The sequence below is a fragment of the Zygosaccharomyces rouxii genome, assembly GCF_000026365.1.
Source record: "Zygosaccharomyces rouxii strain CBS732 chromosome C complete sequence".
NCBI classification, from domain to species: domain Eukaryota; kingdom Fungi; phylum Ascomycota; class Saccharomycetes; order Saccharomycetales; family Saccharomycetaceae; genus Zygosaccharomyces; species Zygosaccharomyces rouxii.
The window spans coordinates 497,934-511,621 of record NC_012992.1 but is presented as its reverse complement, the minus strand read 5'-3'; the positions used below and the strand labels follow the sequence as shown (position 1 = coordinate 511,621).

Genomic DNA, 13,688 nt, shown 5'->3' with positions numbered 1-13,688 from the left:
CCATTTATATCATCATTGATCATTACAACAGTAAAAACTAATACTTAAAAAGTTATTCGAACTTGAATTTTTGGCCAAATTAAGTTCAGGGGGATATTGGAAATTTTATTAGATTTGATTGAATTTGGAATGACCTATGTCGTCTCGTATTAAACGTTCTCCACACGATTTCGTCTTCAAAGAGGAATTGGGCAATGGGTCTTACTCTCGTGTCTATAAGGCGGTAGATAGAAGTGATCCACAGCGTGTTTATGCCGTTAAAGTTTGTTCCAAGAGACACATTATTCACGAGAATAAAGTTAAGTACGTTACCATTGAGAAAAATACTCTAAACCTACTGGCAAGAGCAAATCATCCCGGTATTGTTAAGTTGCATTCAACTTTCCATGATGAAGAAAATCTTTATTTTGTTCTGGATTTTGCCGCTGGTGGTGAATTGCTTTCGTTATTGAATCGTGTTGGTAAATTTACCGAACCGTGTGCACGTCATTTTATTGCACAGCTGATTGATACTACGGAATTTATTCATTCGCAAGGTGTTATTCATAGGGATTTAAAGCCTGAAAATGTTTTATTGCATAGAGATGGTCGATTAATGGTTACCGATTTTGGTACTGCAACGAACATCACAAAAGAAAATACCGAAGGTGGGGCATCGTTTGTTGGTACGGCGGAGTACGTCTCACCTGAATTATTACTTTATAACCAATGCCAATTTGCATCTGACGTTTGGGCATTGGGCTGCATGCTTTACCAATTTATCGAGGGTGTACCGCCATTTCGTGGTGAAAATGAATTACATACTTTTGAAAAAATCGTTGCATTAGAATACCCATGGGCAAATAATAATAAAGGTGGTGTTGTGTCATTAGTTCGTCGAATTTTAACCTTAGATCCATCTCAAAGACCAAGTTTGACTTCTATAAAGCAGGATAAATGGTTCGAACAAGTCGATTGGCGTAATAGAGAGGCGCTGTGGAAGGGAATTTGGCAGGTCCAACCTCAAAGGCAGCAACCGTTAGAATATCAATATCGTAACAATATTAGTAACCCCAATCTACCGTTGGCTAAGCAGAAGAGACGGAAACCAGCCAAGGTTGGGAATACAACGAGTAGCATTGTAGAGTGGAGGAAAAAATTGGGTATTGAAACGCATCAAATTGATGTTAATCGTAAAAACGTTAAGCCGAGTACAATCAATAATAACAATAGCAGTAATAGCAATAGCACTAATAACAATAGCACTAATAACACTACTACGAATGGTAATAACAAGACTAATAAATCGATACGAAGTAATTCTATGCTTAAAACACAGGCCGTGGCTCACGTTCAAGAACAAGCAGAATTACAAGCTCGCATGAGGGCACCTTTACCCAAGGCACCCGGGAGTATGGTAAAACCTTCTACGGCAAGTAAACCAACGGCAACAGCAGCAATCGCAACCACAACAATACAACCATCAATTCACTCGCCTTTACCATTTCCACGAAATCGTTCTGATCCAATTCCGAAATCTGCATCATCATCATTACCGAGTACAACACCTGTAGCACAAATGAGTAGGCCGCCAACAGCACCACCACCTTTGAACAACACTTCTGTGCAACCACACCCACAAATTACTAGACCTCCTACTGCACCTAGTTTCTATCCAAGAACTCCTTCGCCTGTTGGTGTAGCAAGGCCTCCAATTCATGCATCGATGCCGAAAACCGCCTCCCCAGTGGGTAGAGCTTCTCCCCCAGTGAGGAAGGTTAACTCTACTTCGAGCGAGACTCCTACACCACCAACTTCTGCACCGGCACCGGCACCTGCACCTGCACCTGCTCCTGCCCAAGCGCCAACATTACCGCCCGCGACAAGAGCTTTCAAGGGCAACGTAAGTGGCTCTGCTCCTATTGCTATATCTCAACCAGTGACGACCCAACCATTACCTACGCAAGCACCATCGCTTCCATCTGCGGGGAAACCAATTTCAACACCCCCAAAGACCGCACCACCAAAGTTATCGTTGGACACCGATCAACGTCCTACCCTACTAACCAATGGTAGTACAACTGTGGTGTCTACGTCCAGTAAGAGGCCCTCAGAATCAGAAATTTTAAAACAGGACTTAGCGCATATTTTTGAAATACCTTTTAATAGTTCAGGCCCTGATATCTCATTACAAAGCTACAAGAGGGTTGATAACGACTTAATCAAGAACTTCGTTGCCAACCATAAATCAGAATTAAAACCAAAGGACCAACAACCTGGCTTCTTGACTCTTCTTAAAGATGGAACTTTGCAATACAGACAACGTAATTCGAGTGTTCGTCATATGGCAAACATCGGAGATACTAGTTTATCCATGTACGATTTTGAATTTTACGAAAAACAAGGTAGGGGGTTCCTCATTTTAGAGAAATATCATCATAAGGTTTGGTTCGTATCACTACCAAAGGGTCCCAACAATAATAACGGTAATAATTCACAATTCCCCGTCATAGGATCTGATGAAAATTGGGTTGATTCCATCTTCAAGGTACGTCAATTGGTTGAAGATCAGGGATTGGCCGACAAATTAAATAATGTGGAAGTGTCATCACCACGTCTATCTTCACCGACTATTCCAGTGACACCGATTTACTCTAAGGCGAGAACTCCATCAGGCGGGTCGAATACATCCAAGAAGTATGTTGCACCTAACAACATGGTAGTTAGCAGTAGCCGTTCTCAGGTTTTACATGCCTTGAATCGTAATGCAGGTGTTATGGATGCTAGCATGGGAGCTTCAGCAGCTTTCAAAAGTTTACAGAAAAAATGAATAGAATAACATATATATTTATATATACACAAATATAGGAGGCATGCACGTAACAGTCAATCAAAGTTATAAAAAAAAAAAAAAAGTAGATCGGTGGGTGCATTGATCGACACAATATCTTCACGAAATACAGTTACTCTTCTTTTACTTTATTTTATTTTATTTTTTTTTTTTCTTTTACTATTTTTCACTATTTTTATTTTATTTTAAAGAGAGTTCAAACAATGCTAGTCCTTTGGTCAATAATACTAAATTCATTCGTTAATCTAAGATGCTTGCATCAAAGTACAAGCTTGGATCTAATGCTGAAATATCGGCACTATGAGCTTCACCATCTAGCAGTAATTCCGCCATAACTTTACCTGTACCAGGCGCGTTGTTAATACCCCAACAAGAATGACCGCTTGCTACATAGAGACCATCGACGTTTGTCTCTCCCACAAGTGGACCACTGCTCGTTGGCACATTCAATACCGGTAAATAGCAAGCTTGGCGTTTTAGAACATGACCAGCAGAAAGGTTGTTTGAAAGTTTTGCCACATAACGATACAATTCGTCACATTTTTCACGCACCACTTCCACCGCATCTGTAGTTTCTGGTAATTCCACCAAAGTATCACCTTCACCACAAATGTAAACTTCGTCCTTACGTGCATACATCTCAGGAGAGAAATACTGATTCCTACCAATCTTTAGTTCCGTAAAAATCGCATATGGGGAAACCGTTCCTGTACTGGGTTTTATAGTTATCGAATGAGCTCTCAGACCGGAAATTGGGCAATCCAGTAGCATCTTAGAAGTCCAGGGCCCCATTGCTAGAACCACCTGTTGTGCATCTTTGATATCTACCACAGTACTCGAGGGCGAATCATCATCAGTCGTTGGTGTATAAGAAAGACCCGTGCAAACACCAGTATCTGAACAATCCAAATGACAAACTTTGCCCAGTATTAGATCTACAGCACCGGTTTCCATCGCCTTCGATAGCAGGAAATGTGTGAATTTGAACGGATGCACCTGCGCAGTCGAATCCGTACCACCTAAACTTGCCCAGTCCCTTACAAGACTTTTCTTTATCCAATTCAAATCAGATGGTAATGCTACATCAGGACCTTCACCGTCCAGATAATCATCCTCCTCCTCGTTTTCGCCAGAGGTGTCTACACCTTCATCGTCCTCTTCTTCGTCATCAAGATCTTCGCCGTCATAATCGATTTTCGTTTTGGATCTAGTCCTACTAGCTGTTTTACTATTATTTTCATTAATACTACTAGCTGTCTTATGACTATTATTATTATTATTATTCTCGTAATTTTTGTTAGATTCTTCCGGAGAAATCGAACAGTGGTATTCCTCCCTAAGCTTTCTCCGCCTTCTCTTCTGGGCTACTCCTTTTGATCTTTTACCCGTCGAACGAACGTCCGCCTCTAGTGAAACTGTTGTTAACCGCCTATAATCCCAATTTTCATCTCCATTGTATTCATCACTGAGATCCTGATGTAACTGGAAACTTAACGGCACGATTTGTTGTGGAAATGCCCATGATGCTAAAAGACCTCCTGCTTTACCGGATGCACCTCCCGCCACTCTTTTAGATTCTAATATCGTTATGTGATGAGTTGATGGATTGAAATTTGGATGCCTCGTCAGATAATAAGCAGTGCAAACACCAATGATGCCAGCACCAACAATCACGATATGGTGTTTACCTTCAGCTTTACCTGATGGACGTGACAAAAAAGTCAGTTTGTCTATAAAATCGGTTGGCATGTTTGGATACGCTTGGAGGACAGCGGTAATAAACTGATACTCCACAATTCAATTCAGTTCAAAACACAACACAAGTCCAATGCAACTTCTTAATAACTTCACAAATACGTTTTCGTTTATTCGTATTTATTGCCTAAGAGGTGGTCAAATTTTTTTAATAATCTTGCGAGAATTTAACTTTTTTATAAGGGGCGATGAACGGAAAAAAAAATAAGCTGAGAAAATACGAGCGAATGAAAAAAAAAAAATTGAAGTAAAATATTACTAAAATATTATAAAGACTTTTTTATAGGATTGTTCAGCGGCTAGGACTTTGAATGACCACTACCATTCAATAGAGAAAATCCTGTAGTACCTCTTCCCTTTTTTCCGGGTCTGAAAACGTATTCTCAAGGTGCTTGAAAATTCATCAAACCCATTGGGGGTGTAAATTCAAATTTAGTCCTAACGTACTGTAGTAGTGTAGCGTAGGGTACCGTTTTGTTTTGACCACAAGTGGTGTTACCTAATTGTAATCCGACTTGGCATTTGGTGTATGTGTCCTTAAACGAGATAATTGTGGGGAGACATTTCCCATCTTGACAGCGATGGATCGACAATGGGAAAAACCAAGCGTTGCAATTGTGGGGTCGAGTACTGGCAGTAGTGTGTCTTGTGCAGTGGTCGTGGTAGTGGTGGTGCCAATTGGTTGTGCTCCGCAGGGTTTTATGCGATAAATGCAAGTACTAGAAGTACTATTAATGCGATTATTAGTAGCATTATGCAGCAGTCGTTGTATTTTTCTTTGTTACGCTCGTAAATCCATTCTAACTGCCTGCGGCCTCTCGACAGCTTATTGCCGATAGTGTCCATGTTTGTGTCCATGTCCTGCAGCAGCTCACCCTGGTCCTGTAGTTCGTCCCCCATCGTTTGGGCTTGTAGATGTAGGTTTGTCATTGTATGGTGAATGCTGTCCAATTGAACATCTTGTTCCCTGAGCATCTGCTCTTGGAATGGGTTGTCGTAGTTGTCCCGCATAGGTCTTTGTAATGCATTGGCTTCTCGTTCTTCCTCCTCCTGTTGCCATACCACATTGTCGGTATTACTGGCACTACTGGTGCTGTTCGTCACCCCCAATTTTAACTTCTCATACGCGCTTTTCAAGGAATCCACCTCGTTCTTACGGCCCAGTGTACTCTTACCACTTCTTTCTATCACCTCCAGGGATTTTTCCAAATCCTCAATGGTTTCTTCGATGTCTTGCATTACCTCGTTCACCTCGTTATCGACTTCATTGTGGGAGTTGTTTTGTAGAAAGACCGACAACCTTTGAATTTGGTCTCTAGTATCCTGTGCAACCTGTTCAAATGGGTCTCTATCCATCTTTCTACTTCTTTCTTTAGCTTGATCTTGTAGTGTATGTTTGTTTATGTGGGTTATAAGTTAAAGTTTCCCCAGCCTTTAAACAAGAACGCATACCAATGCCTGAAGAGGAGGACGATGAACGACCAAGAAAGTGGTACGCCCCGTAGTCAGGAAGATCTCAACAAGTTTATAAACCTGTCAGAAACAGTTGGTGGTTTTCCGACTCGTAAGTATCTAAATGAGAAAGTTACACCCACTTTACTAGAGGGTATGAGAATGATAGCGGTTCGTAAGCCTGAAGACCCACTAAAGGTTCTGGGACAATTTCTGATTGATCACAGCGATGAAAAGACGAAAGTGGCTGATGATGCGAGTAAATAACAATGATTATCAGACTATATTACTATGTACGTTCTAAAACTTCTCCTGTTCTCTATCGATGGAATCAATGCTTAAAATGTTGAAACCATACCCACCGACAATACTCATTAATACGATACGCCAACCGTTCCATAGACCGCTGTTGGTATGACCATCCTTTAGTGATGACCAAATACTTGTGTATGGGATTGGTTTTACCACCAGATCCTCCCTTTGTATTGGATGACGACTTGTGTCCAGTAAATAGTTGACTTGGCAACGACGTAATAGGTTTTCTAGCGGCAATTTGACAAACATTTCGACAGTTTGTGATAATAGCTTTAGAGTGTGGTACCACCCAATCTGTGAGTGTTTCTCTACGTTGAATTCATGGTAGATGAATAAATCGAACAACTTGTTGAAAATTACACCTGTAACAGATTGCAATGCTGTTAAGATCCACATATCACCTGGAATTTTAAAGCCATCTTTGCGCCATGACCACTGATGTGTTAAGTTACGGAGTGATCTCTGATCCTTGGTGTGCTGCATAGAGGTAACAATTAGCCGCGTACGAATGATATCGAGTGGAAGCAGAAACATCTTGGTAAACATGTTAGCTGAAACGGTCAGTAGCACTGATGCCTTTAGGTCTGGTGAATGTATTAAATCCATGAATGATGGGTCTGGTACACCTAGAAACGGTGAAATTAGACCTGTAAACCAGGCATCTAACGTTAGTGATAGAAAGTTGTAGATGAATGTTGTATTATTAGCTTTCCACAGCCCTCTCACACCTTCATTATCCATTACAGCTGTGGCTATATCCATCGTGTGCATAGATTCTGGTTTAATTTCTGCATGGCGATGGTGTATAACTTGCTCTGGAGCAGGCTCAGAAGTGTCCTTCAAACCTGCTTCTCCTTCCAATTGTTCACCGGTCTTTGGGAAGAAGTCTATCTCTTCATCTTGTTCCTCTTCGTCTCTTAATTCTAATGGTTGTGGTAATCGATTCTTATCCTTATTATTATTATTATTACTATTATTCAGTTCGTTAAATTCTCCTATCTGTAAAAGACATCTGACAACTTCAAAGGGTTGCTGGATCAAATGTCTAAAATAACGTCTCACAAATTGATCCAATAGATTTCCTATAATTCTTTTCCAAACTCCTACATTTAAACAATCTGACCATTCCAAATCACCAATAACTTTGGAATCGTTATCATTTCTAAGTAGTTTACGACCTTTAGAGAATTCTGAGAGAACACCGCTGGATGTAGTTCTACCAATGCTCTGTGCAATATTTAGTTTGGACGCCAACGTATGTCCATTGACATCAATTACCCCTTCATCAGGTCTGTAAACACTGGAATAACCAGCATTAAAACTACTAGGATCATGATAAGGTCTTATCTGCGAGCGATTCCCAATATCATCCATAGTTATTCAAGAGATATATAACCCTTCTCTTATTGATCTTTTATTCTATGCTGTCTCATCATATACTGTTAGTTCTTGTTAAGTACTTTTATAAGTTCGCGCATATGCCCTATTACTAGCTACATAACAAAAGAGATATCAATCATCATCGCTGTTAAAACTAGATCTTTCCGGTGTTACAGGCGATCCCTGTAATGAATTGGGATTCAAAACGTATTTCTTTCTCGTTCTCATCTGGGGTTGGAATACGCTATCTGTTGATACTACCCTTCTAGATCCATTTTCTAAATTGTACTTCTCTCTAAGCATAGATGTAATCCTATGCATTCTACTTGATGCATTATTATTGGTATTCTTAGGGGTAGCATCGTCCAGCAATGCCCCACTTGATACCATTACACCGCCCATTGCATTTTTCAGCTGTTGATTCATCGAGAGTTGGAAATCTTGGAAATCTCGTTGCAGTTTAGCAAATTCATCATGTTTTTCACTAAGCCGCTGTTTCATTTGTCGGTAATCAGCATCCAATGCTGCTGCTCGGCGTTCTTTAGCTAGAATCTCCCTATCCAGTGCTTCCAGTCGTTCATGTTTACTCTTGTCTTCTTCTTGAGATTTCTGCTGTTTCTGTAACTGTTGTACCTGTTCAAGAACTCTGTCAACACTTTGACCCAGTTGTGACATTGTTTGCAGGTGCTTGTTATTGTTACTACTTCTATTCAGCAGCATTTCGACATCAACTTGTGCTTTAACCGTATGCTTGTTTAGTGATTCAACATGATCATCGAGTGCCTTATAATTATCTGCTAATCGTTTCAATTCTACCACAACTTCATCTAGAGCATCTGAAGGGCTGTCTGAAGATAGATCTACTGCCATAATGCCTTTGAAGTGATCTCTCACTCTTATTCTCGTCTATATTGTAGTAGTGATGTTGGTAAATACAATTAACGCGATGCTCTTACGCGAAATTACAGGCATGAGAGGAAAGAGTCCACTCACATGCAGCTAATACTACGAAGTACAGCATCAAATAATCTGGGGATACTCTACTCATCTCATCTGTCTTCCCATATACACATCCACACTTTCTTTACCCATCCCCTTGAGATTAGCCGCCGAGATTTTTAGTGACTGTTTTCTCTTGCTACACCCATACCTTTTATTTGAAATTCCTTCCCCTTTTTTTTTCGAAAGTCATCGCGCGTCATCGCGTCCTTTTTTGTTTGTGCGTCGGTACCCACTCGAGGGCGTGCTAGACGGAGCGTACTGGGAACTTTCCACCGACTGCATCCTACCGTTGGTACAGTCCCTCCCCGCTAGCTTCCTACCAGCTTCCGCCTAGCTCCCACCACCCCCCTCCTGGTAGCTTCCTTCCAGATTCTGCTTCCCCTCCAGCTTCGGTTCCACCATCATCCAATCTTTCTTACCCATACCGACGCACCTTCGATGATTTTGTCAAATGACATTAGTATATACCAAATCCAATATTTCGACCAACTGGCAAGGATCACATAACCAAGGTAAAGCAAAATGGCTAAGTTTTTGAAAGCTGGTAAAGTTGGTACGTATAATTGAGAGTGATATTTGAATCGAGATGAGATGAATTTGTGAATATTGAATACTAACAATTTTTTTGTATAGCTGTCGTCGTTCGCGGTCGTTACGCCGGTAAGAAGGTTGTGATCGTTAAGCCTCACGATGAGGGTACCAAGTCACACCCATTCGGCCATGCCTTGGTCGCAGGTATCGAAAGATACCCATTAAAAGTTACCAAAAACATGGGTCCAAAGAAGGTTGCTAAGAGAACCAAGGTTAAGCCATTTATCAAGGTCGTTAACTACAACCACTTGTTGCCAACTAGATACACTTTGGATGTAGAATCTTTCAAATCTGTTGTGTCCACCGAGACCTTCGAAGAGCCATCCCAACGTGAAGAGGCTAAGAAAGTTATTAAGAAGGCATTCGAAGAGAGACATCAAGCTGGTAAGAACCAATGGTTTTTCACCAAATTGAGTTTCTAAGCAAGTTAAAACAGTTAAAAATGGAGACCCAGGGGGGAATTTCATCAAATGCTTCTTTATGTAATTTTTAGCTCATGGTTTTTGTTTCCGTTCCTTTGTTTTGAACTATATAATAAAATAAAAGGGATAATCATTACTTAGTGAATTGAATATAGTTAAGTTTAATCAACTAAAGTCAACTATAGATAGATGCAACGTAAGGGTATATCTTTAAAATGTGGAAAAGAGCTTTTCATACAAGTAGGTTTAGTCAATTCTTAAAGAAACCCCAATTCGATGTTAAGGGTGTTATAAGAGATTTAAATGAACATCAAGATTCCATTGTTAAAAGACAGATTGTGAATGGTTCAGAGTTACTGGCTAGGTTGCAATGCCTAAGATCTCAATACGAAGAAGCTAATCAATTGGATAAAAATATTGCGCAATTACAGTCGAAACGTAAATCTTTGGAACAATCGTTGAAGAAAGATAAATCACTTGCTAAAGAATTAGTATCAGGGTTAAAGCAATGTAAATTAGAATTTCAAGAATTGAATTCCAAAGTTTCCACCAGAAGAGAAGAAATTCAAGACGTTTTACAAAATTTGCCTAATTTAATTCATAAGAGTGTCCCTGATGAATCACCCGAGATTTTCCATTGGATTAGACCTAAAAGTTCATACGATGTAGATGCCAATCGTGATCATGTTCAAATTATGGTTAACAAGGGGATGGTAGACTTTCAAACCGCTTCTAACGTTACTGGCAACTCCTGGTACTATCTAATTGGTAAAGGTGCGCAATTAGAACATGCGTTGGTATCGTTTGCTCTAAATAGAGCTTCAAAAGCTGGATTTCAATTCTGTATACCGCCAAGTATTGTTAGAAATGAGATCATTGATGCTTGTGGATTTAGACCGAGAGATATGAATAATGAACAACAAATTTATCATTTACAGGATACAAATCAAGGTCTTATTGCAACTGCGGAAATTGCTTTAGCTGGATATGGTGCCAACAAGGTAATGGATCTAAGTCAAGGTCCCATCCAATTAGTTGGTACAAGTCGAAGCTTTAGAGCAGAAGCAGGTGCTAGAGGTAAAGATACAAGAGGTCTCTATAGAGTGCATGAATTTACCAAAGTCGAATTATTCTGTTGGAGTAAACCTGAAGATAGTGACCAAATTTTAGAAAAGATGAGATCCCTACAGATTGAAATTGTGGATTCATTAGGCTTATCTGCAAAAGTGTTAAACATGCCAGCAAATGATTTGGGAGCACCTGCATGTCAAAAATTTGATATTGAAGCTTGGATGCCAGGTAGAGGAGATTTTGGTGAAATTACAAGTACTTCGAACTGTCTCGACTATCAAAGTAGAAGAATGAATACTAAATACAAGGATAACGACACAGGTAAATTTGGATACGTGCATACTTTAAACGGTACTGCTATGGCGGTCCCAAGAGTCATTTTAGCAATTGTCGAAAACGGATATAACCCAGTCGATGATACCATCAGAATTCCAGAATGTTTAAGAGAGTTCATGAATGGCCAAGCATATATTTAAATCTTGTATATAGTAAAGTAATAGTAACCCTTATATATGTGCGTTCGGCTAAAGAGCGGAAAGTCATGCATGTTTAAGCTAACAATAATAGTACTTTGTTATAAATGCATCTACACAAATTAGAAGGGTGCTAAAAGATGTTGGTGCTGGCATTAAGTGATGCGCATATTCCTGATCGTGCAATTGTATGTTATACTTGTTTTTGTTTCTAAGCAGTAGCTTCTAAAAGGGATAATTTGAGACTAACCCAATCAATTTACTAGGATCTACCACTGAAGTTTAAAAAACTGCTAGGTGTATCCAACAAGATATCACAAGCGATACTGTTAGGTAATTGTACGAAATCCTATGAATTCCTAAAATTTGTCAATGATGTTTCGTCAAATGTTGTCATTGTACGTGGTGAATACGACAATGGATTATTACCTGCAAGTAAGCATAGTCGTACTAGGGAAAGTATACCCATTAATACAGTTGTAAAACAAGGGGATTTTAAAATTGGCTGCTGTAGTGGCTATACAGTTGTTCCTAAGAGTGATCCATTATCATTGTTAGCGTTGGCAAGACAATTAGATGTTGATATACTATTATGGGGTGGAACTCATAATGTGGAGGCCTTCACATTAGAAGGTAAATTCTTCGTTAATCCTGGTAGTTGTACAGGTGTATTTAACACAGATTGGCCATTCTCCATTGAAGACGAAGATAAGCAGGAGGACACAGAGAAGAAGAAGGACCAAAATGAGGAAACCAATCAGAACCAGGAAACAGGGCAACACCAAGATATAAAGGAAGAGGATGACCAAAATAAGCAGAATCAAAATCAAGAGAATCAAAATCAAAATCAAGAGAATCAAAAGCTAGAGGAATCGAATGTAGATCACAGTCAAGATAAAGATGAACATAAAGATGAAGACGAAGACGAAGAGCCAGTTGAAGACGATTTAGAACTTCCGGAACTCGATATTGACGGATCTAATACACCAAGTTTTTGTCTTTTGGATATTCAGGGTTCCACCTGTACACTATACATCTACATTTACATTGATGGTGAAGTAAAGGTTGATAAAGTTGTATATCAAAAGGAGGACTAATTTATCGTGAAATTCGTAGAACATTAAATAAAAAAAAAAAAAAAAAAAAAACTGGCAGAATCGAAATGGGCTATTATTAGTGTAGTATCTTCGAATATATTAGTGAACTAGAGCAACTAACATCAAAAATTTAGCCGCCAACATACCCAACACGATGGTACACTCTAGACTTTGGACTCGTATACTTAACAGTTATAATATCGTTCGTACTTAACGATATAGATCTTTAAATTTTTTTTTAGTATAAAAGGACATAAGAATGAATTATATCTCTTTCATCTCTTCACCACTTAGTTTTACTTTTCAAAAACTGTAAGGAAGTTCTTTCCTTTGTTTATATGATGACTCTGAGTGCATTTGGCTCGAGACCTTTTTGGTCGGTGTGGAAAATTCCAAGCTACCTATACATTATTTTGTCTGATCTATCGTAAAAAAAAATTCTTGATGGTTGTCTTTTATACTACCAGTAAATCTGATTCGAAATCATCTTCCAATTTCTCAGCCATCTTACGATTGGCAAAGTTCTTTGGGTGTAATTCATCAAGTTTCAGGACTTTCTTCATAGCGTAAGCGTCTTCACCGTCTTGATAATAGGATTTTTCAACGCTCAGCACTTCGAATTCTAAGGTATCAGCGTATAGATGCAGAGCTGCTCTATTAGATTGTCTGACATGTAAAGAGACGAATTGAGCGCCGTACACTTCTCTTAAGGCGAAAAGAGCTTGTCTCATCAACTTTTCAGCAATTCCCATTCTTCTGTAAGTTCTCATGACACTTAAAGACGTGATATGTCCGTTTGGTGCTTGATCTTGTTGATCAGGGTCGTCGTTCATCTTTGCCAAAACGTAACCTACTAATTTTTCACCTGGTGCCAAATAGTTGGGGTCTAATTTAGTCTCTTGACCTTTGCCATCTTCTAAACTTAATTGATCCATTTGAGGTTCATCAACATCTCTTGTGGTTGCTACGAATGAACCCTCTGGCCACGATAGAATGTGGTACATGTAGTACTTTAACATGTAGTTTTCAGGCAAATTATGCAGATTAGCATTTTGCATACAGATAATATCGTCGATGGTAGCTCTTCTTATGGTAACTGGCATCTTGTAAATCGATTCTGATACTTTTAAAATAGGATTTCCAGGAACCTTGAACGATTTTACAGGGTTTAGTTCTAATTTCAACTTTATTCAACTTTTTCAAAAGCATCCATCATCAGTTATCTTTAAAGGTTGAAAAAAAAAAAATATCGATGTAGTGTCAAATCTAGAAGAACACTTAAAGGGCCATAATACCTTCC

General features: G+C 39.3%; 10 protein-coding genes and 1 non-coding gene across 11 annotated transcripts; 6 read left to right on the top strand and 5 right to left on the bottom strand.

Moving 5' to 3' along the window:
- Positions 1 to 136: 136 nt before the first annotated feature.
- Positions 137 to 2,809, top strand: PKH3 (protein kinase PKH3; the record flags this gene model as incomplete). Its single annotated transcript, XM_002495900.1, has 1 exon — positions 137 to 2,809. One exon carries the CDS (start codon positions 137 to 139, stop codon positions 2,807 to 2,809), a length of 2,673 nt encoding a protein of 890 aa, XP_002495945.1.
- A 261-nt stretch (positions 2,810 to 3,070) lies between these two features.
- TDA3 (Tda3p) lies at positions 3,071 to 4,579 on the bottom strand (the record flags this gene model as incomplete). Its single annotated transcript, XM_002495899.1, has 1 exon — positions 3,071 to 4,579. One exon carries the CDS (start codon positions 4,577 to 4,579, stop codon positions 3,071 to 3,073), a length of 1,509 nt encoding a protein of 502 aa, XP_002495944.1.
- Positions 4,580 to 5,284: 705 nt separating this feature from the next.
- Positions 5,285 to 5,941, bottom strand: TLG1 (Tlg1p; the record flags this gene model as incomplete). The annotated part of the gene is made up of 1 exon (XM_002495898.1): positions 5,285 to 5,941. The coding sequence occupies one exon, from the start codon at positions 5,939 to 5,941 to the stop codon at positions 5,285 to 5,287; it is 657 nt and encodes a 218-aa protein (XP_002495943.1).
- A 36-nt stretch (positions 5,942 to 5,977) lies between these two features.
- On the top strand, positions 5,978 to 6,304 carry SDC1 (Sdc1p; the record flags this gene model as incomplete). The annotated part of the gene is made up of 1 exon (XM_002495897.1): positions 5,978 to 6,304. The coding sequence occupies one exon, from the start codon at positions 5,978 to 5,980 to the stop codon at positions 6,302 to 6,304; it is 327 nt and encodes a 108-aa protein (XP_002495942.1).
- Positions 6,305 to 6,337: 33 nt separating this feature from the next.
- Positions 6,338 to 7,726, bottom strand: UGO1 (mitofusin complex protein UGO1; the record flags this gene model as incomplete). Its single annotated transcript, XM_002495896.1, has 1 exon — positions 6,338 to 7,726. The coding sequence occupies one exon, from the start codon at positions 7,724 to 7,726 to the stop codon at positions 6,338 to 6,340; it is 1,389 nt and encodes a 462-aa protein (XP_002495941.1).
- A 138-nt stretch (positions 7,727 to 7,864) lies between these two features.
- On the bottom strand, positions 7,865 to 8,602 carry ZYRO0C06666g (uncharacterized protein; the record flags this gene model as incomplete). Its single annotated transcript, XM_002495895.1, has 1 exon — positions 7,865 to 8,602. One exon carries the CDS (start codon positions 8,600 to 8,602, stop codon positions 7,865 to 7,867), a length of 738 nt encoding a protein of 245 aa, XP_002495940.1.
- A 654-nt stretch (positions 8,603 to 9,256) lies between these two features.
- Positions 9,257 to 9,747, top strand: RPL27A (60S ribosomal protein eL27; the record flags this gene model as incomplete). The annotated part of the gene is made up of 2 exons (XM_002495894.1): positions 9,257 to 9,287; positions 9,368 to 9,747. The coding sequence occupies 2 exons, from the start codon at positions 9,257 to 9,259 to the stop codon at positions 9,745 to 9,747; spliced, it is 411 nt and encodes a 136-aa protein (XP_002495939.1).
- A 215-nt stretch (positions 9,748 to 9,962) lies between these two features.
- Positions 9,963 to 11,294, top strand: DIA4 (putative serine--tRNA ligase DIA4; the record flags this gene model as incomplete). Its single annotated transcript, XM_002495893.1, has 1 exon — positions 9,963 to 11,294. The coding sequence occupies one exon, from the start codon at positions 9,963 to 9,965 to the stop codon at positions 11,292 to 11,294; it is 1,332 nt and encodes a 443-aa protein (XP_002495938.1).
- Positions 11,295 to 11,431: 137 nt separating this feature from the next.
- On the top strand, positions 11,432 to 12,388 carry VPS29 (retromer subunit VPS29; the record flags this gene model as incomplete). Its single annotated transcript, XM_002495892.1, has 2 exons — positions 11,432 to 11,479; positions 11,558 to 12,388. The coding sequence occupies 2 exons, from the start codon at positions 11,432 to 11,434 to the stop codon at positions 12,386 to 12,388; spliced, it is 879 nt and encodes a 292-aa protein (XP_002495937.1).
- A 329-nt stretch (positions 12,389 to 12,717) lies between these two features.
- Positions 12,718 to 12,820, top strand: SNR13. The gene has a single exon (XR_002648392.1). It is a non-coding gene; the product is annotated as a snR13 (small nucleolar RNA).
- A 23-nt stretch (positions 12,821 to 12,843) lies between these two features.
- Positions 12,844 to 13,491, bottom strand: ARD1 (peptide alpha-N-acetyltransferase complex A subunit ARD1; the record flags this gene model as incomplete). Its single annotated transcript, XM_002495891.1, has 1 exon — positions 12,844 to 13,491. One exon carries the CDS (start codon positions 13,489 to 13,491, stop codon positions 12,844 to 12,846), a length of 648 nt encoding a protein of 215 aa, XP_002495936.1.
- Positions 13,492 to 13,688: the final 197 nt, after the last annotated feature.